The sequence below is a fragment of the Gambusia affinis genome, linkage group LG03 (genome assembly GCF_019740435.1).
Source record: "Gambusia affinis linkage group LG03, SWU_Gaff_1.0, whole genome shotgun sequence".
NCBI classification, from domain to species: domain Eukaryota; kingdom Metazoa; phylum Chordata; class Actinopteri; order Cyprinodontiformes; family Poeciliidae; genus Gambusia; species Gambusia affinis.
Window position 1 is genome coordinate 13,820,692 of NC_057870.1, and position 26,599 is coordinate 13,847,290.

The 26,599-nt window shown below is 41.3% G+C and overlaps 1 protein-coding gene across 2 annotated transcripts in view; it reads left to right on the forward strand.

The window, feature by feature from the left end:
* Positions 1–25,602, forward strand: part of tcf7l1b (transcription factor 7 like 1b) — a 45,939-nt gene extending 20,337 nt beyond the window's left edge. Inside the window, exons 4-12 of one of the 2 annotated variants that reach the window (XM_044111290.1) lie at positions 4,779–4,862; positions 15,416–15,551; positions 16,999–17,101; positions 18,222–18,305; positions 22,074–22,217; positions 22,304–22,466; positions 23,717–23,824; positions 24,030–24,081; positions 24,637–25,575. In XM_044111290.1, coding sequence (XP_043967225.1) covers positions 4,779–4,862; positions 15,416–15,551; positions 16,999–17,101; positions 18,222–18,305; positions 22,074–22,217; positions 22,304–22,466; positions 23,717–23,824; positions 24,030–24,081; positions 24,637–25,124 — 1,362 coding nt within the window. In that variant the 3' untranslated portion in view covers positions 25,125–25,575. Of the gene's footprint in view, positions 1–4,778; positions 4,863–15,415; positions 15,552–16,998; positions 17,102–18,221; positions 18,306–22,073; positions 22,218–22,303; positions 22,467–23,716; positions 23,825–24,029; positions 24,082–24,636 lie in introns of both variants that reach the window. The other variant, XM_044111291.1, reaches the window with a different exon arrangement.
* Positions 25,603–26,599: the final 997 nt, after the last annotated feature.

A 26,599-nucleotide genomic window follows, 5' to 3' on the forward strand; every position in this document is an offset into this window, starting at 1 on the left:
GGCGAGAGCAGGTGATCTCAGCAGAGCAAACCTGGGAGGAGCCGGCGGCGCAGGGGGCCCGACAGGGTTATTGTCTGAAGTTGCAGGGGACGGTAATTAACACCTCAGCCAAACAGCAAGCTGTGTGGCCTCATTTGTTTTCTGTTGGGGGGTAAAAGAAAACAATGGGGAGGGGCTCTTCACACAGTAGGTGAGTGACATTATCTGCTGGAGCGATCCCTGCAGGCATTCCTGCAGCTCTGCTGTTTACCATGAGCTGGGCAAAGGCATTTCACAAGTGTAATGTTGGCTCTGGGCAGACGCTTTGTTTTTTTTTTTATTTACTCCCTTTATTTGCTTTTTTGCTCCTAATTGATTGACTTAATCCATTTTGGTCAATGCAGACGAACTGGGATAATAATTGCAGGGTTCCTTTGCACTCTGGAGAAGTGACAAAAAGTGTTTTGCAGATCCGTCCGTCCGTCTGTCCATCCATTTATACTTTACAAACAGGGTAGAAGGACTAAGAATCTCAGTTTGGAAATCTGAGTTTTTACCTCTCAAAAAGTGTTCACTCTATCTGCTTTTTACTAAACTCCCATCATATTTATGTGCTTAAAAACTTTTCTTGACACCAAACTTTTCATCACATTCTCAGCGCGGCCCCTTAAGTCGACAGATAGTTTCTAGCAAAGTTTGGGATCCTCTTTCTGTCTCCTTGGCAGAGCGTCTGACTTAGTTTGACAGCAAATGTCCAGGACATCTGTCTCCTCTCCGTGCTCTGATGTCGGCCCGCAGTATGGCACCGCAAACACTTCAGAGATGACAAAGACACTTGGCCGTGTTTTTTCCCTCCCGCTCTGCGAGAGCAATGTAACAATTAGAACCCAGCTCTGGCAGGCCACATGCCCCAGAGCATATGTTGCATTCTCTCTGTTCAAAAAACCAAAAAGGGCTCCAGTGTGGCTCGTTGGAAAAATTTCGATGGCATCCCTGCCACCTTTGTCGCATCTGGGCCTCTTATAAAACTAGCACATTCTACTGATGTCTATTCTGGGCGTTGGAGGCAGCAGGGAAAGCTGGAAGACAATTAGAGAGCGACCAAAATGGACCAGCTAAAACTTCTCTTCAGACACTGCTTTCTTTCAGTTCTCCATCCGAGCGCATTTACAAGAGTTTCCAGGTCCCATGCTGCAACAAGCATAGCTATGGGCCCTCACCATATGTCTGTATTTACTTCTAATAAAACAAGGCCATGTGTAAAGCATTAACTGAATGCCCCGCAGTTGGGCTGATATTACTTTATCTAAGTTTCAATCTTTCGCAAACATCTAATATCACTTAAGCCTTGGCATAGCCATTTGAAAAATCCAGCTTTTATTGTTCTAACTTTTTTTCTGACACTTTTTTACCACTAAAATGCTGAGAAAGTTTTTTTTTTTTTTTTTTTTGCGTGGTATAGCCCACAATTCCTCGCCTTTTGTTTCCTGAAACAACTCAAGCACCCTCCCCGTCCCTCTCTGCCTCTCATGTCCCAGCGAGTGGAGTCCGGACAGCAGCTAATGTGACAGTGTGCGGCTGGCTGCTACCTTGCAGGATGTTTCAGGGAACTGTGTGTGTGAACAGTCGCTGCACGGGGGCACACTGGCAATTAGAAGCAAAAGTAGGTGCTCAGGAAAGAAAAAAAAGCGCCCAGGGGCATGTTCCTCAGCCTTGGCAGAAGCTGTCAAAAAAAGGGATGGGATCGGGTGGGAGAGCCGGGGTGGGCACGGGCGGTCCAAACCCGAAACGCTCGCAGTGGCGCTTGTTTCGTTCGTGGAAGGGCTTGTGATTGACATAGATTAGACAGTGAAAACGGCATTGTTTTGAATTTCTCTCTCCAGAGAGTTGCATTCATTAGGCGCCATGCACAGAGCAGAGCAAAGTTTCAATGGGGAGCTAGCAGCCTTTAAAAGCGACTGCCTCCTGACAGTTGTATGGACTCGGGCCCATTAGTTGGAGCCCACGATTCAGCCTTGAGCAGTATAGTGAAAATGAAGAGGGCTGATGTCAACTCCAAGAATTCCCCTCCTTTTTCGAAGGGGAAAAAGGGAGCCCCTTCCCCCCTGCTTTGGTGCTCTGTTGGACCCCAGCTGTCAGGAAACAATACCCTCTCCCTGCTCCGACAAACTCATTCCTGAAAATGTTTTTTTTCTCTCTCTCTTCCCTCCCTTCTCCTCTCCGTTTCCCCCCCGCTTACTATAATGTCTTTTCCATTTTTAACCCGCAGTCACCCAACCTTCCTTCCTCTTTACAAACCCGGAGTGACGAATGGAGTTCTGAAAATCAAAACCTGAATGCACGACTCCTCCGGTTTGCTTGTTTGTCGTCATTTATCCTTCACGCCTGTGAAAAGAAGACAAAGCTTCGCATAGTTTCTTAAGCGAGATTTGCCTTTCAATTTTTTTTTTCTTTCAAGAGTCGAATGTTGTTTATTTTCTGTTATCGTTTATCAGATGTTCGCAAAGGGTGGGGGACGAACTGTCTATGCAGAGGAATTCACATGTAGAATCCTGCATAAACCGCAATGACACGACTCCATAATCAGGTTTCCTACATGCTTGAAAAGCCAAAAAATATTTATCAGATCTTGACAGGTATAGAAACCAAAAAAAATATGATTTTAAAATGTTTTTTTTTTTTTTCTCTGGAGACGCCATCTAATTGTCCACCTGGTAAATATCTGCATTTGTAAAGTTGCTCCAATAAGACAGCAATTCATAACTATTTGATATAAAAGATGTTCATCCATCTTTTATTGAAAAAGATGGATCCTGTTTTCATCAATTAATCCATAGCTCTGTTTCTTTCCTTCCTTCTCTACTTCCCTCATTGTTTCCTTTTTTTCTTCCTTCCTTCCTTCTTACCCAGTATTACACTAATATGTCATGTCAAATATTGTTTTTTAATTAATTTGATATTGTACCAGAGAGAGAATCCACATGCCTGACAATCTGCTCTATCCGGTGTGTGAACTGATTCACAAACCAGATGTTTGCTGTGCTTATGGAGTTATGGATTCAGGCTATCGTCACTGCTAAAGGACACAACAGATGAAAGCAAACAAAGCTCAACTTGTTCCACAAAGCAATAAATAAAAAAAAAACCCAACAAAAAAATATTTTTTTTCTCGTTAAGAGTTTTATCTTGATCGCGCAGCGACGACGGACCTTAAGGGCCAACTGTCCTGATTGGACCGGCAGTTGTAAAACTTTTTGTGACAAGTGATAAAATGAGGGAGAAGCAGCGGACAGACAGCTCTTTATGATGGCTTTCACACATGTGTGAATTATGGCGATAATGGGGGAAGGAGGTGGGGCTGCGTTCGGGTCAAAGGGCCAAATGGATCGGACAGTCGGGGAGCGAACAACTCAGCGTCTCGTAGATCTGTAGACGGGGCTTCCTTCCAGCTGTCTCTTCCCACCCCGGCAGCAGTGGTTGCCCACAGCTGGCCTCTTGTTTTTCCTTGACAAACTGCAATTTCACAGTCGCTCACCAGTCCGCTGCGTTCACATCAGTCTTCCTGCTCTCCCCCGTGCCAGAAACTCCCTGTCTTGACTCCAGCAGCCATGTTGGTCTTGTACAGGTGTTTGCCGGAGGCCTCTGGGGGTTTGACACCATTCTTGTCATTTCTCATGGAGGAGGTGAGGCACATATTCGTACATGAGCGATTTTTAGAGACATTTTGACTCTCAGAATCAAATAGCCTTCCATAACTATTCTCACCTCTTGATGTAGTTTGTGTTTTTTGTTTTGGTTTTAGGTGACAGATCCGGACACAATAGCGCGTTATTGGGAAGTTGAAGGAAAACAATGCATATTTTTCTAATTTTTTAGAAAGTAAAATAACCAAAGTGTGGCATACATTTACATTTAGCCCTCCCTCTTCCCTTTGCTCTGATACCCCTAAATAAAATACAATGCAATCTTTTGGTTAAATCCTTCTGTGAAGACCTTAAAGGTTTGTTGGAGGACATTAGTGAACAACCAGCATCATGAAGTCCAAGAACTCAGCAGACAGGACAGGAATAGAGAACGTTAGAGCAAGAGTTAGGTGATAAAACAATATCCCAGGTGTTGAACATCTCAGGGGCCGCTGATCTGTGGTGGTCCACCTAAACTAACAAGACAGACAAAGAGAGCATTAATCAGGGAGCAGCCATAAGGCCCTTGGTGATCCTGGAGGATTTGCGGAGATCCTCAGCTCAGATGGGACAATCTGTTGACAGGACAACCATTAGTTGTCCCCTCCTTAAATACGTCCTTAATGGAAGATTGGCAGGAAGAAAGCTGCTGTTGAAAGAAAGATAGAAGAAGTCTAGTTCTCCACAAGTCATATGTAGCTTTTTGGTATACATGCAAGATGCTATCTGTTGAGGAAAACTAACATTGCCATCAAGCATGGCAGAATAATGTCTTGATGATTATTTTCTTCAGTAGAGACAAGGAATCTTGGACAATCTGAATGAATGCTGAAAATACTACAAAGTCAACTTTTTTTTGTGAGATTTCAGAAACCGTTGTCTTTCCACTTCCCTGTTATCCACTACTTTGTGTTTTTTATCTCTTAAAATTCCAAATAAATACAATGTTTGTGAATAAGTATCCACTTGAAGTCTCTGCTTCCTGCCTTTATTTGAATCTGTTTAGCCAGGTTTTTTATTAGTTTTAAAAAAATAGATTTTATAGTTGTGGATGTAATCCAATTAATGCGTTTATGACTTTTCTATTAAATTTGACCTCCTTTCTCTTCCTGACAGTACCTGCAGATGAAATGGCCTCTCTTGGACGTTCCCGGCTCTGCAGGAATCAAAGATACTCGTTCTCCGACACCAGGGCATTTAGTAAGTACAGACTTTAACAAGTACCACTAATCCAAACAGGAAACCGAAAAAAAAAGAACATAAAAAAAAACATTTTGACTTCAACGTGCACCTCAGGCACAAATACATTCTCCAAGGGTTTGATTCTGAAATGAGTTGTAATTTGGTGTCATGGAGGATAAAAATGAAAATAAAAAAATGCAGCATCAGCATGGTGGAACTTCATACACTAGCTAACTTCTCCCACCATTCAGCTTCTCATATTTGCGGCTCTGACAAGACGCTTCCTGCAGCCAACACTGCTCAGAACATTAACCCAATTATCGAACAAATCATGTAAACTTATTGGGGAAATCCGTTTACTGTGGAGAGGGGGGGGAGGATACAAAATGCTTTAATCAAACTATAACCGTAATATGGTTATGGACAGTAATGAAGTTATGGCCCAGTGTTCCCCAATTCTTCCGAGCTTCCCAGCGCCGCCCGTTACTGCGCCCGCAGGCCAGCTGCTGGGAAGACTGTCTGTCTTCACCGCAATAACTCAGCCTCCCCCATAAATCTCCAGAGCCTGATGCGCCTTGCCATGCTTGAACTTTCCCACACAGGTGTGAGCGAGTCATCACGCTGTCGCGCTCCAGTTAGACAATGCGGGGCCTCAGCAGACCTGTTTGGTTTGTGGCGCTCGCTGAGGGACGTGTGTTTTTGGATTGGAAATGTGCGATAACATTGAGCCTAGAAAACATCTAGCTGGCGTCTCACCTGTGCGATTATATCAGACTGCTTTTCTACTCCAGGAAGTTATTTCAGTGCAAATTCACTCTATGTCTCCTTCATAAAAAAAGAGAGAAAGAAGCAGAGAGAGAGAGCTATTGTGAGTCAGCCCTTCGGCCCTCTATGTACTCACTACTTGTGCTTGCTGAGTTTGCGGTTTATTCTCTTGATTGCAGAGATGAATATTACAAAGTCTTCATTGAGGCCCGTCAATGGGAAATTGTGAGTGGGACATGGGAACCCAGCAATGATTTATATCTCAATGCAAACCAATTAGGATATTTTATTGGAATGAACACTGACCTGGTGGTGACCCTGTTGTAACTGTTGCATGGTCTTTCTTTTATGTTTTTTATTCTTTTGAGCATTTAGTCGACATATAATGAAATATGTACATCCACGTCACAGGAAAACGAAACAGAACAGAAAAAAAAACTATTGAAAAACAACAATTATGTCAAAATCCAAAACATAAACTGGTTTAAATCTCAGCTCCAGCCCACTTCTTTTTAAATCCCTTGCTGCTACTTTAATATCCCCGACGTCTTCTAACCAGAAAATTTAATACAGAAGGGCAGCAGAGTGGAAGAACGAGAATGACAGGAGCCAAACTGTTTTATTGTAGGAATGCTTTTCCAAAGCGGTCAGGATTCTGCATGCTATTTGAAGAGGCATTTTGCTCTTTAGCCATTTCATCACCAGTGGGGAATTTTGTGGACGTAAGTTGCAACTTAAAAGTATCTTTTTTTTTATTCAAACCGCTGGGGAACACACGGGCTCCATGCAGTCCTGACAAACTCAAAGAAAGTCTGGAGTTTACTTTTAAAAATGTAAAAAAAATAAAAAAAAGTATAATATTTATTATAATTAGAGTTGGCACAATTTGAATTGTGTGGCCCATTCACTTGTCGACTGGTCAAAATTGAATTTAGCTCATATCCATTTCCTTTGAGAACAATAATATAAAAGGATTTCAGAATGGCATAAAAAAGGTCTGATGTCACTCTGCTGTGTTAGAGCATTTACTGTAAAACAGGGTTTCACTGTTATTTTAGCTAATGACAAAATATTACAGTGTTGAAGTTATAAATATATTACTTAACTATCCATCCATCCATTTTCTAACACCCTTGTCCCTAATGGGGTCAGAAGGGTTGCTGGTTTTTATCTCCAGCTGCGTTCCGGGCGAGAGGCGGGGTTCACCCTGGACAGGTCGCCAGTCTGTCGCAGGGCAACACAGAGACATACAGGACAAACAACCATTCACACACACACTCACACCTAGGGAGAATTTAGAGAAACCAATTAACCTGACAGTCATGTTTTTGGACTGTGGGAGGAAGCTGGAGAACCCGGAGAGAACCCACGCATGCACAGGGAGAACATGCAAACTCCATGCAGAAAGACCCCGGGCCGGGAATCGAACCCAGGACCTTCTTGCTGCAAGACAACAGCTCTACCAACTGCACCACTGTGCAGCCTATTACTTAACTTGATGAATGTTTTCCAATCAGAAATTGTTGGAAGAATCTTTTGGAAAAGTAGAACCTGTTGAAGTGGAGATAAAGTCTTGTCATGCAAATGTGCAGATGACTGAGAGATAACACGATTGTCTCAGTTGTCATTTGACTCTTTTCTCATACCGAGGCGTAAAAAAGTAGGGAAGCAAATCATTTTAATCTTGTGAATTAAAATAGAAAATTTCTCTGCAGTGTTCAGTGACTGATGATTGGGAGACTTCGTCTAATGCGGGATAAAAAGCTCTAATTCTGGTTGCAGTGTACACTGGCCACAAAGGTTGGAGAGTATGACACCCCCAGTGTCCTTTACCCCTCCCTCCCATCTCTGGGCTAGGTGCCCACATGCCCCTCTGGTGTGCTGCTGCTGTCAGGGAGCCAGGATGATTATGTGCTCATTACTCCAGCCACAGAGAGGAAGAGATAGAGAGGGAAAGAGGGAGAGACAGGGGGGAATGGGAGGAGAGCAGCAGGCTGCCTCCCCAGGCCTGCAGACTCCCCAGGCCCCCAACACTGCACTAATGAGAGCAGGGGGAATGGATGGGTACACACAGGGGGCCAGGGATTAATGCCCAGGGCCAGGAGGAGCCACGGAGAAGGGAGCAGGGACTCCTGAATCTGACCTGCTCCCCTGCAGTCGAGCGTGTGTAAAATTTACTATTGCTGAATTTTGTTGTGGTTTTTTTTTATGTCACAGTGGTCGGGTGAGGTTTGGTTTATCTGCAGAGACCTGCATGTAGGACTGAGCGTATCTCACTGCCTATCGACATGTCAGTCATTCCTTTTGCCAGGCTACCTATGTGGGTTGTTTTTATTTTTAAATGGCAGAGTGATACAGGAAGTTAATTAGATTAATAAATGGTTAAAAAGAAAAAAAACAACAAGAAATGCTGCAAGAAAAAAACTAAACACTCAGCGGACACAAAAAGTTCACGGATGCGGCGCGCCGCTTTGTCGCTGTGCAGATTGGGCCCATAAGGCCCGTATGCTAATCTGAGCCTGAGCCCGGCCCGAGTTCTTCAATTATTCAACAGACAGGTTTGTTTAGCATGCAGTTGGTCTTGCTTTTGCCAGTGGTGAAGGTGAGCTGGGAGGACTGGGAGGACAGGAATGAGCTTTTCCATGAATACGGGAATTTGTTTTGTCCTCGTATCCGGACAGACACCCAGGATCTAGACCCATATCTGCTGCCGGGTCCGGTGTGTTTCCATGAATAATCCAACAAAGCCGCTCCAGGGCCAGGTGATGCAGAATGAATTGTGTGTGTGTGTGTGTGTGTGTATGGGGTGGGAGGGAGAACTTGTCAGCTCACCAGTAGTGACCATGCGGCTGGTGGGCATGGTCTCCCCATGCTGGACTGAGGAGTAAAGATAGAGTGAAAGATAGAGGTGTAGATGTAGTGTAATACTCATTTTTCTTAAAGTACAGATCCAGTCATTATCACACACTGGCGATGACGATGTCAGGGCCGCATACTTTGCTTTCTGAGGTCACTCGGTGCCAATTTGTCCGCAAGATCTACTGCGTGTCTCATTATGGACTACACTGCCTTATGCTGTTATTGTGGATTAAAGGAAGCTGTGAGTCTCTAATGAGATAGAAGGGACCAGAGTGTCTGACATGGTGCTCAGAAAAGGCCTGATCTACACCTGACACGGGCAGAAGAATCCCACTATTTGATTTTTAATATTGTACCTGCGTCTGGAGCCATCGGGGCGCGGAGGAGCCGCGTCCTGTCAGCGCACCATGTCACTTAGTCGCAGAAATGTTAAAAAGAACTGAGGAGCCAAGGTTCAGAGCAGCATTCCAGAAATACTTTTGTGTGTGTGTGTGTGTGTGTGTGCGTGTGTGTGTGTGTGTTTGCCTCTCCTCAGTCTCGAGCTCTCGGGACCAAGTGACGTTTTTTAAGCAGAGATTTCAAATAAAGCTTTTTACTCAATCCCTTAGAATTAGACGAATTAAATAAAATAATGAAAATGTGCTCACTTTCAACCCAGTTTTTGCCCTAACAGAACTTTTGACTTGGGAAGTGGGGGAGTCCAGTGAGAATATTTCTTATTTTGCATTAGCCAGTGAACACCCGGGATCCATCATGAAATCAAAGGCTTCAGGAGGGCTGAACTGAATACTGATCTGAGGTCTGCGGCCCTGCTGGGCTGCTGCAGAGACAAGATCCTCTGCAGAAGTGTGTTAGGGAACAGACGCTTTGATTCCTGTCAGTTTCACTGGGGCAACAGACTCAGATTATACAAGATGCTTTTTTTGTAAGAGGTGGGTTTACAAGAAAATACCAGCATATGGTGAGATTCTGGAAATATTGCAGCGTACGGTATCACGGTATTTGATCAAAATTTAAAACAAGTAACCTAAAATCTCTCTCACTGTCACATTTTTTTTTTTTTTAGTAAAGAACAGCCACACTGATTCCCTTTTAAGAGAGCAACAGCTTAATAATAATAGTGGGTGGTGCTCCATTAGTTTCCAAACATGACTGTGGTTTTTTTTTGCTACTGAAAATGTCTCCAAACAGCCAAATTATTTCTTCTTGTAACCAGCAGAAGAGTATAGTTCTCTCCTTTCAGCCAGCTGACTGCCAGTATTCAACAACACGTGGGGGAGGGGCAGCACTGCGTTACTCTACGCAACATACAGCTTAAAAGTCGATGGAGACATTTTACATTGTAGGATTAGCTTGATGGGAAATATTGATTTTGTTGATATTGGTCTCACCAGAACTAGACAAAATGAGATTTTATTTTAGTTAGTTTAACAAGGAGACTAAGATCACTAAGTGTATTTCACATAATCTGTAATCAGTATGGACATTATTCCTATCCAGATCAAACTTGTCCATATTTTGTTAATTTTATGCTTTCCTAATTCTGTCCCAGTAAGACATTTAAAATGTCTTTCTTTTTTTTGCCTCATTTCATTATTCAAAGTGTAGACAATCAAATTCAGTAGAACTTTATCGAAAACACAAAATGTTAGCATTTTTACTTTGACAGCCAATGTTTGGTTGAGTAACAGTGACCCAGTTGCAGAAATACAAAGCTTTATAAATCATTTGTATCTCATCCATCACTCTCTTACTGTGTCTTTCTTTTTTTGTCAGAAATATAAAAATCAAATGATGGCGGCTTCTTTAATGTTTCCATAACTCGTTAGCTATCTCTGTCATCTCCAGAGGGCAACTTCTTAACTACTTCCTCTCTGTCTTCAAAATAAGAGTCTAGAGTAAAGAAACAGCAGGATACAATCCCTTCAATATCTCATTTAAATATGTGGGATTTACAGTTATAACATAGACTTACTTCACCAGATGAGGTCATATTTTGAGGATTAATGCACATTTCACTCGCAAGAAAACATGTTTGGGATATTTTGGAACACCTCCTGTCACGAAACACTAAAGCTGGCAAGTGGCATGTTTGTTATGCAGGCCACTGCAGGATCTGCCTGAGTTTATAGATATATATATATATATATATATATATATATATATATATATATATATATATATAAATACAAAGAAAATAACTTTATTTGGCAACATTTTTTATACAATAATAATCAATATGTTGTTTTATTTACAGTTAGAATAATTCAAGAGAAATGGAAGTGCTTGAATCATCTTATACGTCACGCTTTAAAATGTTTATATAAATACAATAATACACTGATGCCAGACCCCTTGGTGCGTCAATGAAACGTAATCCCACTATAAATCTACTATTTACAAATATTTACAATCCCTCTGCGTTTTTTTCCTCCACATAATCACGGTCTCATTTTCGGTGCCTTTTCTAAATTATTTCATAACCTCTTGGGGAGTTTCACTCCAGTAACCTGACGCTGCTTTGTGCTGTATTATTCTAACCTAGAATTATAACGCCGCTGACCTTTTCAGAGGCGATGACCGGCGCGTAAAGCGCACATCGCCCGTGATGAATAGCAGAGTTCTCTGGAGTGGTTGATTTTAAAGACATATGACACGGTCAGTCTCCCCTCACGTCCGCTTCCTGTTGGCGTTGACAAACAGGGCTTGGATTTCTCAGCATGCCAGGCATTCTTTTCACCCTGTCTTTCCTGGAGTTTTGAAAGGCCTCTGAGCCTCCCACCCAGAATCGCCGAGCATAAAGACACACAAAGCTGCGGGGTTATTCAGTTTGTTCTAAGCTCTCTTCCCCCGTCGGCTGTTTGCCTAGTAATTCAATTCAGATGTTCAGGATCCAAAAACATGTTTGCTTGAATGAAATCCACCCCTCCACCCACTTTTGACCAAGGACTGTGCTTTTCTTAGCTCTGGTCCAAGTTGGACAGCCAGGCAAGGTACTGCCACCTCTGCCTTTTTTAGCTCTAAGCCCTCAGAAAAGACAAGCGTCTCTCCCCACACTTCTTCAGCTGCTATCTGCTGTGTTTTTCCCCCTTTAAACCTTCCCGTGTCTATGTGAGGTCACTGCCTAAGAGCTGGTCTGAGTGTTTCTGCTTCTCTTACTTGAGATTTATGTCCTACAACAAGCACGTCTGTGTAAAGAGCATGATATCCATCTGCCAGTGCTGATACTGTCTAGTATCCATGCTATCGTGTTGATGTTTACGTTTAAAACATAGTTTATGTTCCTTGTGGTTTTTAGATTACGCTTTCCACAAGGATTGTGAAACCAGACATATGAATCTGTCATGGGCTGAAGGAGTATAACCTCGGTGCTTGCACTGAGTCAAAGAAGGCATTGATGCATTCCAGTTTGAATGATTAGGACAGTTTTTCAATAGCAGCGAGTCATAATTCACGATTTAAGAGTGTTACAAAGCTTAATTAGTCAACATGGATTGATTTACATCAGATTCTTCTCATGAAGGGTTTAGACTCCATCTTTATTGAGAAACCGGCAGTCGGGGGTAAGCCTTCGAACAGGTTGCCTGGAACTACTGAACCAAAAGTCAGCACAGAGTTGAAACTGGTGCCTTGAAAACTTGTGTTTAGAGCGCAACGAATCATGTATTCCAGGATATGAATTATTAATGGGGATCATTTGAAATTCTCACTGAACTGCTTCCCAAAATGTGTTGGCACCTAGGTCTGGAGGTCTCAGACAACCCTTTGCAACACAGGGAAAATCCAGGCGTATTGTACATGAAGTGGAACAACAAAGCACAACTTAAATATACATGACGTGTGGGAGCGGGGATTTTAACCCAGTAAGTTAGCTGTATTTTCTGAAATTGACTTTCATCAAGTCTGTCTGGATCGTCTTATCAAACGTGCCCTGAGCAAGTTATTTTTATTTTATAGCCTTTAAAGTCCACAAAATTCCAGATCCAAGTCATCTTAATATAAGTGCCATGAAAATCGGCTTTGTCCTCAAATTCCTTCTGTTTCAAGATTTTTGTCACATTTTCAGAGTTTGAAACAAACTTTATATAACCTGAGTGAATACAAAATGCAGTTTTCGAACACTGATTTAATTTATTAAGTGAAAAAAAACAACAAAAAAAACTAATCCACAGCAATGTGGAAAAGTAATTCCCACTTAAGCCCAAAGACTTGTGAATCTTTTGCATTTTCTCTGTTAATAACTTTGACCCCATCGTCTTCAGAATATCATTTCACTTCAGTCACACTAATTTCGGGGTATTGGACGGTTTTAGCTTAGGCTCATTCCAAAGCAATCTGATAGGATTTAAGTTCAAACTTTAACTAGACCTCTCCAGAACCGCAACGTTGCTTTTTGAGCCATTGAGAGATGGACTTGCTGCATTGTCCTGCTGCATAGCCCAGGTGAGCTCAAGGTCATGAACTGATGGTCGGATATATTCTTCTTCAGGATATCCTGCTAGACAGCAGAATATTTGGTCGGGTCATCCGCAGTATCACACTACCATCATGTTGCAGGTATTTTTTCTGACGTAATGTGAAAGTTTATAGGAAATGTGCTGCAATCTCTACAATGTTTCACCAAAGACAAGTGAGGCTTGGAGAGCTTTAGATGTTGCTCTGGGTGCTAATGTGATCCTGTCCATTCTCCTTTGGCGTTCTTAATTTTTTTTTAGATCAGGGTGTCATGCATCACTTTTGAGGATTTTCAAGCCCATTTCTTGCGCATAACCAACAAATAAGGTTCAGAGATGATTTATGATTCAAGTAAGGCAATGTTTGATATTGAAATGAGTTTGATGGTCTGTCATCACAACAGCAAAAACATAAAATGTACTTATTCACAGGCATGTTTAAACAGCAGCAAATGTTTCCAGCAATCCAACTTTAAAAAAGATCTAAAAGGAGCCAAAAGTTGGACCTCAAAAGAAGGCAATAATATAAAGTTAGAGATTTGGAACAATCCTGAGCAGCATGAAGTAAAAGAGAGTACAGAAGCCTCAATGCAAACCTTGTTCCCCAGCAGACCACGTTGGGGAGAGACAGAGGTTGAGAAGGGGGTGGGGAAGGATATTGAAGAAAGGTTAGCCTGGAGGAACAAGACTCCTTTCTCCCCTCCCACCCCTTGACCCTCCCATGTGACAAGTTGAGCCAACAAGTGGTCTATTCAGCCAGGCAGCCAGGGGAAATGGCTGCTGGGCCGAGCTCTGCCTAATGAAAGCAGAGACGCTTGTTATTATTATTGTCTTCATCGTTCCCGTCGTAGCCGTAATGCCGATCAGATCTCGGCGGGGAGCCGTGCTTCCTTCAGAAAGACACTCGCTGCAAGCAAAAGCAGGTTTCATCACTAAACCCCAGCAAATATCTGAGGCTATGCAGAATTTTAAGTGGATTTCCACCATTAGTAACGTTTATAACCCCCTCCTGGTAGCGGATTGCATTCAGACACTGCGGGAGATGATGTCTTGGCAATGTTTATAGGGATCCAGTTTACCTTATCGTGATTGTGTTTGTTTGCGGTTGGCTGGTGCAACTTTTCTGACTCGGTGGCACCATTGTTTTTCCTTTTTGGACTGAACAAACAGTTCTCTCCTCAACTAAATGACCGTAATGATCCTGGCATGTGTCTGCGAGGCTTTTTAATGCTCCTTGGTGCCGGGCCAGATTGCATCACAGGGCCAGTCACACGCATAAACTGTGATGTTTACCAAGGGAGGCATTTAAAAGCGATGTCCCATTCAATCTGCGCAGTTCTTTTGTTTGTTACAGTTACAGGCATGCTATCCTTTTTTCACATATAAAACAGCAAAACAAAATGAGGCTGAAATTAAAATCAAATGTGTCTTTCTGTGCAAAGGTTGCACCCTAATGTTGCATGTGAGAAGCAGCCATTGAGGCACTTTGAGAACCTTATGGTCTGACATTAAGTCAAAATGCCCCAGCTTCACAGTATCATGGTTATAAGCAACTCAATCAAAATTGTATTACATGTTCTAATTATCTTTGATCCAGCTTTGTTAACAACTTCTGCCCTATCAACTGTGTAACAATTTTTTTATGCTGTCATTTACTCATAGCTTAACTATTATTTTTAATTGGAATATTTTATAAGATACTTTTTATCTTCTTTGAGTTTCTTTTGTGTTTTTATACTGCTATGAAAATGCATTTGAATTGCACTGATATTATTTTGATTTTGTAACATAGCCTTAAGCAAAAGTGTAGGTTAGTTTCAGGTGTTTAATATTAAACACTCCTCCCATTCACTTCTTTAGTAACAGACGTCTTAACCCGCTTCTGTTTGCCATCTTGGAGCTTTCTTCAGCCAGCTGGTATGCAGTGTACAGCAACAGGTGGGGAAAGGGCAGCACTTTGTTTCTCTGTGCTCCACTCAGATATACAGAATATAAAACCCTTTTATCTTTCTACTTTTTAAGAAAACAACTCAAGCATGGCATGTTCATGTTAACTGGTAAATGAATTGTGCTGCTTACCCAAGTGGCCGGTGTGCGCCACTGCTCGTGGTTTTAAAACAGTAGCTTAATAAACGCGATCGAAGGCGCTTCTGATTATTGTCCCACAAATTAAATAAAAATGTTTTTGGGACTGAAAATGTTTCAATCTATTTTCCCTGAGGAAGAATTAAGGGAAAAAGTGTGGTCACTGTTTTTAAGCCAGCTGAAATGCAACAGGTGGAGAGAGGCATTAAAGGGATTTCCTACACTTATGTGCTCCAGTCGAAGAAATTTCCCGTGTCTTTTCAGGCATCTCCTTGAAAGTATTTCAAGCCATAGAAATAATAGGAAGGAACTTTTAAAAAAAAAAAACTTTAGCATGCCTTGGGTACTGGCTTTTGCCTGGTGAGATGTTTGTTGCTTACTTTTCTGTCTTTGCGTCTCCTGTTTCAGTCCAATAAAGTTCCCGTGGTACAGCATGCCCACCACGTCCACCCGCTGACGCCCCTCATCACCTACAGCAACGAACACTTCTCTCCCGGCACGCCTCCATCACACCTCTCACCTGAGATCCTCGATCCAAAGACAGGTAAGATCATCGCCTCGTGTTGTAGACTTCAAGTTCCTGATTTTTAAAGGGAGCTTTGTTTTCAAAGTTATGCGCCAGGAGAACTGCTCATGATGTTACCGGCTTTACGTAACATTTATAGGGTTATCATTTTGTATATAAACTGAGTATAAGTGGTGCTGGAAGCTGAAGCTAAAGGCTAATCTGAGTGCTACTCTGACCCAAAACCTTTACTGTCTTCCATTAGCAGTTTGTGTTTCAGACAGGAAGGTCATTGTTGGTGCACCACCTCCTAACTCAATTTCCTGTATAAATAATCATTGGTTTTAGTGAAAATAACTCGCCATTGCTTTAAAGGTTCATAAAAAAGTGTTCGCAATAAGTGTTGTGACAGTTCTCACAAGATCAAATGTTTTCTTTTGAGATAATACAAGTCCACTTTTGTTTTGTTTTCATTCAGATTAGCCCTTATCTTTAACCTCCAGCACCAAGTACCTTCATTTACATTAAGATTAGAGACGTATCTACTATGAGAGTTATCCACTGCAGGCAGCATCTCAACTATTTGTAACTTTTCACCAGAACCTTAAATTAAAAATCCCAGATTTTTAATTTCCGACTTAAGTAAAAATGTCAATCACAGCTGTAATGTTGTGTTTATTAAACAAATTTCTTTACTGAGCTGTTCAGTAAAGCCTCATGTTGTAGTGGTTTTAGAAGCAGACACTTGCTACAGTTGCAGCAATTTTCCAGAACCAATGAAGGTTGTGCCATTTTGAGCATGAAATAAAGTTGGATAATCACAGTGAGTAATGATCGAATTAGGCGCTATTGAGTGGGCTGATCATATTCCCATTATTTGGACATGTAAACATCTTAATCCCATTATTATAGCCTCTCAGAGTTTCCACTGCGTCTGCCTACTCACTGTGCAGCTTCACAATGCAGAGTTGTTTTAGGTCCATTCATTAACGACTCAGGACATCTTTTTCTTTAAGAACATGGTTGCTTGTTTAGCGTTTGTTCCCACAGGTTTGGTAAGGATGGGAAACGGTGCTGGGTGGATATGGGTAAATTAGAAAAACTCCCTTCCAAAGCTGTGGGAAAACCACAATGTACGCAGACTTGACTTGAGTGGGACTTATCACTGTGCACCATCTTGAAAACAAGAACATGAATGAAACTCACTTCATTCACCTCTTGTGGGCAATATTACCGGTATATAAAGTCTTCTATATTTGCAGACCCGTCAGTAGTGTTGTGCTGAACATGAAAATATAACCATTATGTTAAACTTTTATTGACTAAAGGCAGCATGTATTTGTTTGTGCTGCGTACATATCTGTGAACTTTATATAATATTGCAGATGTATTGACTGAATATGAAATGTCAGATATTACCAAAATAGAAATAGGTACATGTGCACTGTTTTTTTAAATAATTTCTTCTTCTATTTTGTATCTGCAGGTATTCCTCGAACACCTCATCCATCAGAACTCTCTCCGTACTACCCTCTGTCTCCTGGTGCTGTCGGCTCGATTGCACATCCTCTCAGCTGGTTCATGCAGCAGTGAGTGTCCTATATTATAAAGTATAATACATATATTTGGATGCATACTAGAAACACAACGATGCAGATTTTGACTGATCCTCTACTTTTCTTTAAGATCTGCTTTGATACCTTCATGTCCTGAGTAGCCAATAAACATCTGTATTTGCAGAGATGACATTATGACACGTGTGTGAGAGAGCAGTCATATCAAACCAAAGATAAAGTGATTATAATTCAAACCGTCTTTGCCATGGAATTGAGCGATATTAGCAATTAGCATGAATAGCATTATTGTTTGTTTTTTTTCCCTGAGAATATACATTTCCAAAAGGCTGTAAATATTTTGAAATACAGAATACTTCATGACAGAGAGGTTGGATGATCAGACGTATAAAAGAGCACATTTCTTGGACTTTGTGGAGCCTTCCTGTTATCCTTGCTCTCTCTTGCAACCTATATAATCTTTCCTTTTAAATAGCTTCTTGCCTTTGTGTGCTTCCTCTGATTTTATTTAAGCACATTGCTCTTGCTGGAAATAACTAGCTGTGAATTTTTCTCACTCAGTAAAAGCGTCCACGCCAAAGGATGTTGTTCCCATGGTGGCCTGGTAGCCCTTTGTTATATTTTTGAGGTTCCACTTGTTTAGAGGAATCAAGCTGAAAGCTGACCAATTTCAGTCATCTGCTCTGCCTCAATGTTTCTTGTCTTTTTTTTCATTAGAAGACTTTCTAAATATTTTGTTTTTCAGGCTACTTAAAAATTATACTATCACGTTGAGACGTTTTGACAAAGTATTGTGTCTCTCTTTGGGAATTTTCCTTATGAATGTGCACCGCTTCATAACTTACAACAGTCCAATCAGTGCTGTGCAGCCAAATGTAATGTGACATCGCTCAAGTCCAGTTGCATTATATGATAATGAAAATATCTGGCGGAATCTCTAAACATTTACGGGTTTTTCTACGGTTCTGCTAATCGATTGCAATGGTCCCGCTCCGCGAGCAGGGGATTTGAGTTGATGAGAGCAGGATTAGTGCTGCTGGGTTAGCTGTCAGCTGTGTTTGATCCACCTCATACAGGAGCTTTTTTTTTTTCTTTTTTTTTTTTGCTCACTCTCTCCCTGGTTCTTGTCTTGCAGGCAGGGCCAGCCCATGTACTCCATCCCTCCGGGGGGATTCCGTCACCCTTATCCGGCGTTGGCCATGAATGCGTCCATGTCCAGGTGAGTGGATCATGTTCGGCAACACGACCACCTTCCCGAGGGGCGGGGGACATTTAATACGTGCTGCTTCTGTGACATGCTGTAATCACATTTCCCCCTGCTCTCTTTGCCATACTGTAACAAAAGAAACAACTGGAGTGTAGTCCTAAAGTCGCATTGTTCACGCCGTATGATTGTTGGAGAACGTGCTATTTAGAAGAGAGGTGACTCGATGACTCTTAGCCGCATAAATTGGGGATCTAAAGCAACACTAAAGAACGTTCTTCTACTTGGATAAGACGTCAGATCAGGAGCAGGCTCGGGTGTCGGGTCCACAGAGGGATGAGAGCTATAACTCTGAGGCAGGCTCAGCTTCTTAAACAGAGTGAGCACATTATTGGCATTCAGCGCTCCTCTCCTGTCTTCTTTTTCTGAGCTAAACTTCTGTGGTCAGGCCGGTGTTCTGAGCCACTTCACACACACAGACACACACACGCCTGCACACGCACACACACACATACACACGCACACCCACACACACACACACGCTAGTAAAGCAGAGATGAAAGGGCTGGGAATCGATTAGGACAAATCAAAGCTTATCTGAACCCACATGTCCCATCAGACTAAACTCTCAGGCTCTCTGTCAAAATTGGAAAGATTTGTTACGAGGCTTCCGGTGTTAGTATGAGATGAAATATTCAGAGGGCTCTCTGTGATCGATAGCTTGTGCATCTCTATCCAGATATATACTCACAACATTCATGATGTGTCATGAAAGTGACAAATGCTTCAGGTTTACCTTTTCTAATGCTGCATCACACATCAATGTAGCGTAGCTCCAACTTGGAAATGAATCAAATGTCATGAAAAGTTGTCGGGATTTATTTACTTATTAATTTTATTAGGAAAGCAAAACTCCTATTATTTCATCTTTTATTTGTGTAGTATTTCAAAGATGTTTCGAAATATATTTGTGAAAATTCAAACTGAAATCTGGTGTAAAAAAGTCAGCGTATCGCAGTATTCCTCCAAAAACTGTATAAGGAGGTCTTGCTGTTATCTAAAAAAATAAAATGATATCATTGCTGCTACTATTTGTGGTTCCTTTAATTTGGATGCACACACTTAATTGAGAAATGGTAATAGTTTACGAGTAAAAGTTAATAGGTCAGACTTCTCTCTCTTCTACAGGCAGCATCTCTGCTTCAAATATCTGTCCTCCCCAGTCTTAAGACACCATCCCTCAGACAGAGAGATGGGTTGTGTTGCTATAGTTTCCGCCATCCAGGTTTTACATGACCAGAAATATTTTCAAGCAGCCAAATTTGCCTCTGTCGTACGTTATGGAGAAATACGATACGTGCATGCCTTTTCACAGCCAGCTGTCTGGCAGTGTGCAGCAGCAGGTGAGGCAATGCATGGATGTTCTCTGGTTACTCATTAAAATGACTTCAAACTGTTGGAGCAGGGGGACATAGAGAAAGTTGTAGTGGGGAAAAAAGAAATTAGTAGTGGCTTTGAAATGTAAAAGTGGCTTTAAAAACTTTAGTATGATTTGATTGGTCCATTCTCACAAGAGGGTGAACACCCGCTTGTTGATACAGTTTATATTGTTAGAATGAAAAAAAAAAAACCTTAACTTTTCTCTGTTGATTTAACAGTTGATTTGGTTTGTTCTTTGATACTTAAGTATAAAATGGAGCATTATTTAGCATAAATAAAGTACCAATTTTCTTCCAGTTCTTCTCCACACAAACATTTAAGTTTGACGTAAGATGATCATGACAAAAAATTAGCATTTATAGGTTTTTTTCGTTACCCAACCCAGATAGTTCATTTGAACGATGAACAAATTGAAACTCTTCTGACACATTCAAATAAAAATATGCTAACTAAGTACATAATGTTTAGTTTCAAATCACTGACTTGCATCCGGCTGCATCAACCCGGAAACAATGTGACGTCAACAAACCTCTGCATTGTTCTTTTGTGATTCCCTATTTTGGGTCTGGTAGGGAGTGTTTCTGCATCAAATCTCCCTCTTAAAACGCAGCTCAGCAGGGCTTATATCTGGCGCTTGACTCGACTAACCTGAAGCTTTCACTTCTTTCCACCAGCGAACTTCCTTTTGTGTCAGCAACAAGAGACACCGGCAGGCAGATGTATCGATAAATGCTCTTGGCTTCTTCTTCGATTTTTCCTCGAGGTGCATCGATCACTCTTTTGTGGCAGGTTTCTGTTCCTCCTGTTTTAAAAGGCTTCTGTGTGCTGATAGAGATTTCAGCAGATTCAGTCAACTTTCATGTTTTCCCATTTCAGAACATTTTTTTCAAGCCTTTTTGCTGTGAACCATCATGTACTATAGATTTTACGAGCAGAAACCATAAATTAACTCACTACTGCTTTGCTTCAGTCATTTTCAGCTCTTTTCAAGACATTTTTTTAGCGGTTAATTTGTTTAGCTTTTATGACTAAAATTGGCCGTTTCCATCCCTTAACTCTGGGATTTCCACAAGACTAACATATTCAAATCCGTCATTTTTATGAAAAGAGGTTCGAAAGCTCAAGAGAGTAAAACAAGAGCCATTTTCTGCTCAGCTTCCAGTTGTCTCTTCTCTGTTTCCTTTTAAACAGCCTATTTTTTTCTGTTTCATCTGATTTTAGTTTTACACACACCACTGATACTGATGATACCTTGTTCAGAGTTTTCTTTACTCAGCTTTCTTCCACACTGAAGAGCAAATGATGTTAGCCTAACCTGTTAGAATAGGTATAATTTATTCACTAGTTGTACTTTAATTTTCTGGCTGACTGGTCTTTTTTTTTTTTTTTGACTTATCATAGTCAGTATGACAGCACATTTTGATTTTTTTGGTTATAATATTAGTTACTTTAATTACATTTTAGTCATCTGAAGTCATTTCAGTCATTTTGACTATCTGCATTTTTGTTGTCATTTTTCCATGATTTTTTTTTTCATTGACACTGATATAATATTCCCTCAACTAACTAGTTTTTAATGAATAGAAAGTTGACAAAATATTTTGTCATGGTTTTTAGTTGGTGAAGCCGACACTGTGCAAGCAGAAAATGCTCTGATTTCTCGATTGCTCTGATTTTTTTAAATTATTTTTTTTAAGAAATCTAGCCATGGTGTTGACCTTTCAATTTCACAACATATTTTCTTTGCCAATGGAACAAAAAAAACCCCCAAAAAATCAGTCTTGTTCTAATTAAATTGGAGGAGGAGCTTATTAGTTGTTCGGCCCGTTGACTCACTAAACGGCATCGAGACGTTAACTTAAATTTGTGTGACTATGATCCAGGCTCATGGAGCTGAATGTTGCCCTTTCTCAAACGCAATGCTCCTTTGCACTAACAACTGGAAATGGAGAGGGCCACTTTGTAAAGGAGTTGTGTGCAGAAGGCTTTCTGAACACTCTCCGTGGTCTGGAAGGTAGTGAGGAGAAAGGTTTCAGGTGTCACGGCCATGCCGTCGCTATGGTAACACCACACTCCACTTTCCTTCAGCCGCTGGTGAATAAAAGGGCTTTTGAAGAAGTCTTTATTTGAACAAAAAAAAAAAAAAGAGAAGGAGACAGAAAGTAAGGTACTCTTTGTGTGTATGAATTTAGTCTAGACAGAGGCAGCGGGCTCCGTAAATTTACCCAGAGGGCAAGACAGCGCTGTAATCTGCCAAACGAGCCGGACCTTTTCTCGTCAAGTCGACAGAGGCTCCCTGTTAAAGCCCGGCTGTTAAAATGTTGCCTCTTTTCGCCTTCCCAGCTTGGTGTCCAGCCGTTTCTCCCCTCACATGGTGACCCCTCCTCCGCACAGCCTCCACCAGACCGGCATCCCCCATCCTGCCATCGTCTCTCCAGCCATCAAGCAGGAACCCAGCGGCGACAACATCAGCCCCTCCATGCATGCGTAAGAGCAAACAAACGCTGATCGCAAGCAGTACCGCCCCGGCATTCAGACATCACCGACAGAATCTTTGTATTGTTTTCGGCCAGCAGGAAGTCTCCCGTTCCTTCCAAAAAAGAGGAGGATAAGAAGCCTCACATCAAGAAGCCGCTCAACGCTTTCATGCTGTACATGAAGGAAATGAGGGCCAAGGTAGTCGCAGAGTGCACTCTGAAAGAGAGCGCTGCGATTAACCAGATCCTTGGGAGACGGGTAAGAAGCACCGACATCGACATGAATGTTGATTTGCAGCCAGTGTGGGAAAAAACGCATCTAACATGTTGACTTTTTTCAACCTAAATATGTTTCTAATGGGGCTATTTACATGAAAGTCCCACCGGAATCAGTAACAAACTAAGTAATCCACACTTATGAAGAGATCAGCTCTAATAAATCCATAAAATGTCTGTCAGGACCACATGTCGAACAGTAGGCCCACACCATGACGGTCACACCATGACCGTCACACCATGACACTCATACTACGCATTTTTAGGTTGAACTGCTGCCTTTTCTTCCCCAAACTTGACTTTTCCAGCTATATTTAATTAAACAAATTACAGTGCTACATTTTGTAGTACAAATGTTCTTTAACACAAGCCTCAGGATCTTTTCATAATTAATGAAAAGATGCTGGACCTGCTTGAATTTAGAGGTTCAAACTGGTTCAGGATCTCCCTGTTTGAACCTCTAAATTTGTTGGGTAAGGCCCGAGGAGGAAAAGTGCTAACGAGGTGTTAAATTTAGACTTTTCTGTAATTTTCTTTCCTCCTTTTCATCAATTTAACCTATATTTAAATTGCTTTTCATATATTTTTAGCTAAAAGATAGTAACTATATCACCTTATGTTAGTTTCCAATAAAGTTACTTATTAAAAAAATGCTTTACCTTCAGCAGTGGAGTCTTGTACACTTGTCGTACATGGAGGCCAAAACCACAACTGTTTTCTTTTGACCTACTATATCTCTGGTTATTCCAGATGTTCTGAAGCTTTCTTTGAGTTCTGCTTGGCTTTTGAACAATTCTTAAATTTTTTTTAATATACTATCAGAAACATTGTGAGACGTATCAGTCTCGCCTGTAGTCCTTCTACTTCCATATTATCATGCAAACAGTGTTCACCAGGGCACTCAGAAAGCTAGTGATACATCTATATCTATATAATGATTTAGCATGTATTCTAACAGTACGGTTGAGGAAGTCTTTTACATATGGTCACGTATTGACAATAAAAAACCCTTTGAATAGGCCACCAGTTTGGTTCACTATAATTATTGTGGATTTCTTGCCTTTTTTTGCTCCTTTTTTGTTACCTGTTCAATAGTTGCCACCTGTATCAATTGTTACACATAATTTAACTAATGTACTAATTTGTCTATAAGTGGCCAATTAGAAGTACGTTGCGATGCGTTCGATCCGCTCCCGTCACCTTACTTATGAGTGTGTGCATGTGTGTCTGCAGTGGCACTCGCTGTCCAGAGAGGAGCAGGCCAAATACTACGAACTGGCCAGGAAGGAAAGGCAACTGCACTCGCAGCTCTATCCTGGCTGGTCGGCACGAGACAACTACGTGAGTAGCGCATTTCCCCACATCTGATCTCGCTTGAGTAGGAGAAGGTATGAAAATGAGTGCAAGTCCTGCCAGTTTCAGGACGGTATGACTGCGTTGGTTAATTTTAGTGTGTGCACTTTTGATCTCGTGAACCAAAGTTGTTGAGGGGGTTTTACTTCCGCTGCGAGAAACAGTTTTTAACAGCATTGTTGTATCTGCGCAGGGAAAGCGGAAAAAGAGGAAGAGAGAGAACAAGCCAGACTCAAAACCAGAGGGTAAGAGGCCTTTCTTCTTCCTGACTGCCTGTGTTTGTTTTCTTTCTTTTCTTGCCAAACAATTGAGAGGGGATCTGGTTCTTTCTTTGTAACTCAACAAACGTCACGTTTGACCTGAAACGGAACATCCCTTTGATTATGTTCGTTTATTTCGTTGCACTTACTAACGTTTCTCCTGCTTTTATGCTCTGACAAGCAGCTTATGAGGTTCAGTGCTAATAGTGGCAGGTATGTTTCATAGCACAGCAACTGTAAATGGCCAGAAATAACACGCATAAGTCCTCCACCGCTCAGTGCACTTTTTTTTCCCTGTACATTTTGTGTCATTTTCCTGTTTTTAAATCATACAAGCATACCATCTGAATGAGCCGTAACATCCTCTTTTGCTCGCTTCTTTGTGATGTGATTTGAGAAATGTCACGTTTCAAAACTTTCACATCTTATTTTTTGATTTTTGATTTTTTTTTGAACAATTACTCATTTGCTTCAGTTGGCCTTGTGAGCGGGTTGATAATTTGGGTCTCTCTCAATCTGCTTTGTTTCCTCGCATCGCAGATTTCTCAATAAGGAGCAAGAAACAGTGCGTGCAGTACTTGCCCTCAGAAAAGATGTGCGACAGCCCGGCGTCGTCTCACGGGAGCATGCTGGACTCGCCGGCCACGCCCTCCGCTGCCCTCGCCTCCCCCGCCGCCCCGGCTCCCACTCACTCCGAACAGGCTCAGCCGCTGTCGCTCACCACCAAACCGGAGGGGCGAATGCACCACCACTTCTCTGTACCCGGGAAAGCCTCTGGCTCTGCATCCTCCTCGTCCTCCTCTTCTTCCTCCTCTTCCTCCTCCTCCTCCCAGCCCTCCATCGCCATCCCCGTCGGTACTTTGGGAAGCCAGTCGAGCACACCCATCCTCACCCGGCCAATCCCCTTCACCTCCCTGCACCCCTCCATGCTCTCCCCGCCGTCCCCCTTCCATCAGGCGGCCCTTCACTCCCATCATTCCCTGTTCCAGTCGCAGCCGCTCTCCCTGGTCACCAAACCAACCGAATGAATTTGCAAAATGTGTTTTCTTTACATTTTAATTACTTGTGCTGTATATTGCTTTCCTTTAAGAATAGGTATTAGAACAACTTTTTTTCTAAATGATGAAAAGGAAGAAATGTTATTGGTCAATATTTGACCGCCTCCTTTTCTACATCTCTCAATGAAAACAAAATGTATTTTTTGTAAAGTTTACTGCAGAACTGGGTTCTTTTTTGTTTGTTTGTTTTTTGTTTTCTTTGATGCATTTATCCAACAAACCTCTTGTATAAAAGAACCAATGTACATAAAGTTTCTTTATAAAAGCAAAAAGGAGACAAAAACATTTTCTTTTTAGCCAAAACTTAATTAATGTTAGTATGAAGCCTTCAGTTCTAGTCCTGGCCAATAATTGCAAGCCCTTTTTTTTTTTTTTTTTTCCAATTCACGAGTGTGTTCCCCCTCTTTGACATGTTAAATAAACATTTGAAATGGTTTCTTAAAGAAAATGTCTCTGTTTGCCTTTTTACCAGAGCTAGCCCAAGGCATAAGCAAAGTGAGCTGCTGTGCAGGGCCCAAAGCCAGTGGGGGGCCCCCAAGAGCACATGACTTCTCATAGAGGAGATATATTTCTGAAATTCAAAATTTCAGTTATGTTTATTAAAAACAAGCCTCAATCTAGCAATCAAACTCTTTATATAGCGCCCACAGTGCTTTCAAGGATAGCCAATCGAAATATACATGGACACAATTATCATGAATGTACAGAAGCAAAACACATGAAAAACAATGAAAAACAAAAATAAGAGCAAAGCTGCCTAGCTATCTTAACTATATGAGGAAACTCCAGTGACATAAATTTAGTTTTTATGTTAACTACAATAAGATAAATCACATATTAAGAGAGAAACTATAAGAAAAAAATAAGATTGATCAAATATAGGAAAAGTCTAAATTTATAGGTTAAGCTAAATAAATGCACAGATAAAATTAAAAGTATAATAGAATTTTTATCTCACTGCAAAAACAGATCAAAAAGTTAAATGAATGTTGGAAAACAATCTACATAAAGGAAGATGCAGTGATGCACTGTTGAAATTCAGGTCACCACCACACTAACAGCTATGGAAGAAAAAGAGAGAGACACCTGAACTAACATAAATAGATTAAGTGTCCAAACTCATCCTTGCTCAGTTTTTTGGGGAATTTGTTCCAAAGGCAGGAACCATAATCACAGGCTGAAATCTTGTGTTCAAGTTTCCCAAATTGAGATTCTAGAAACATTTGTTTTATTTAGAATGGAAAAGAACTAAAGAACGGAATAAACTGATTTATTTTGAGTTGTTGGGTTATTATTAGTAAGCGTTTCCTTCCCTGAAGCCAAAAGATGTCATTCGGCAGTGAGTTTGTAGAAAAGTTTGGCGAAAGGCTGACAGGTAGTCAGGCTAACCCTCACGTTCCAGCTTTATTGTGATTTAAAGTAGTTCAAACTGAAAGTGTTTATAT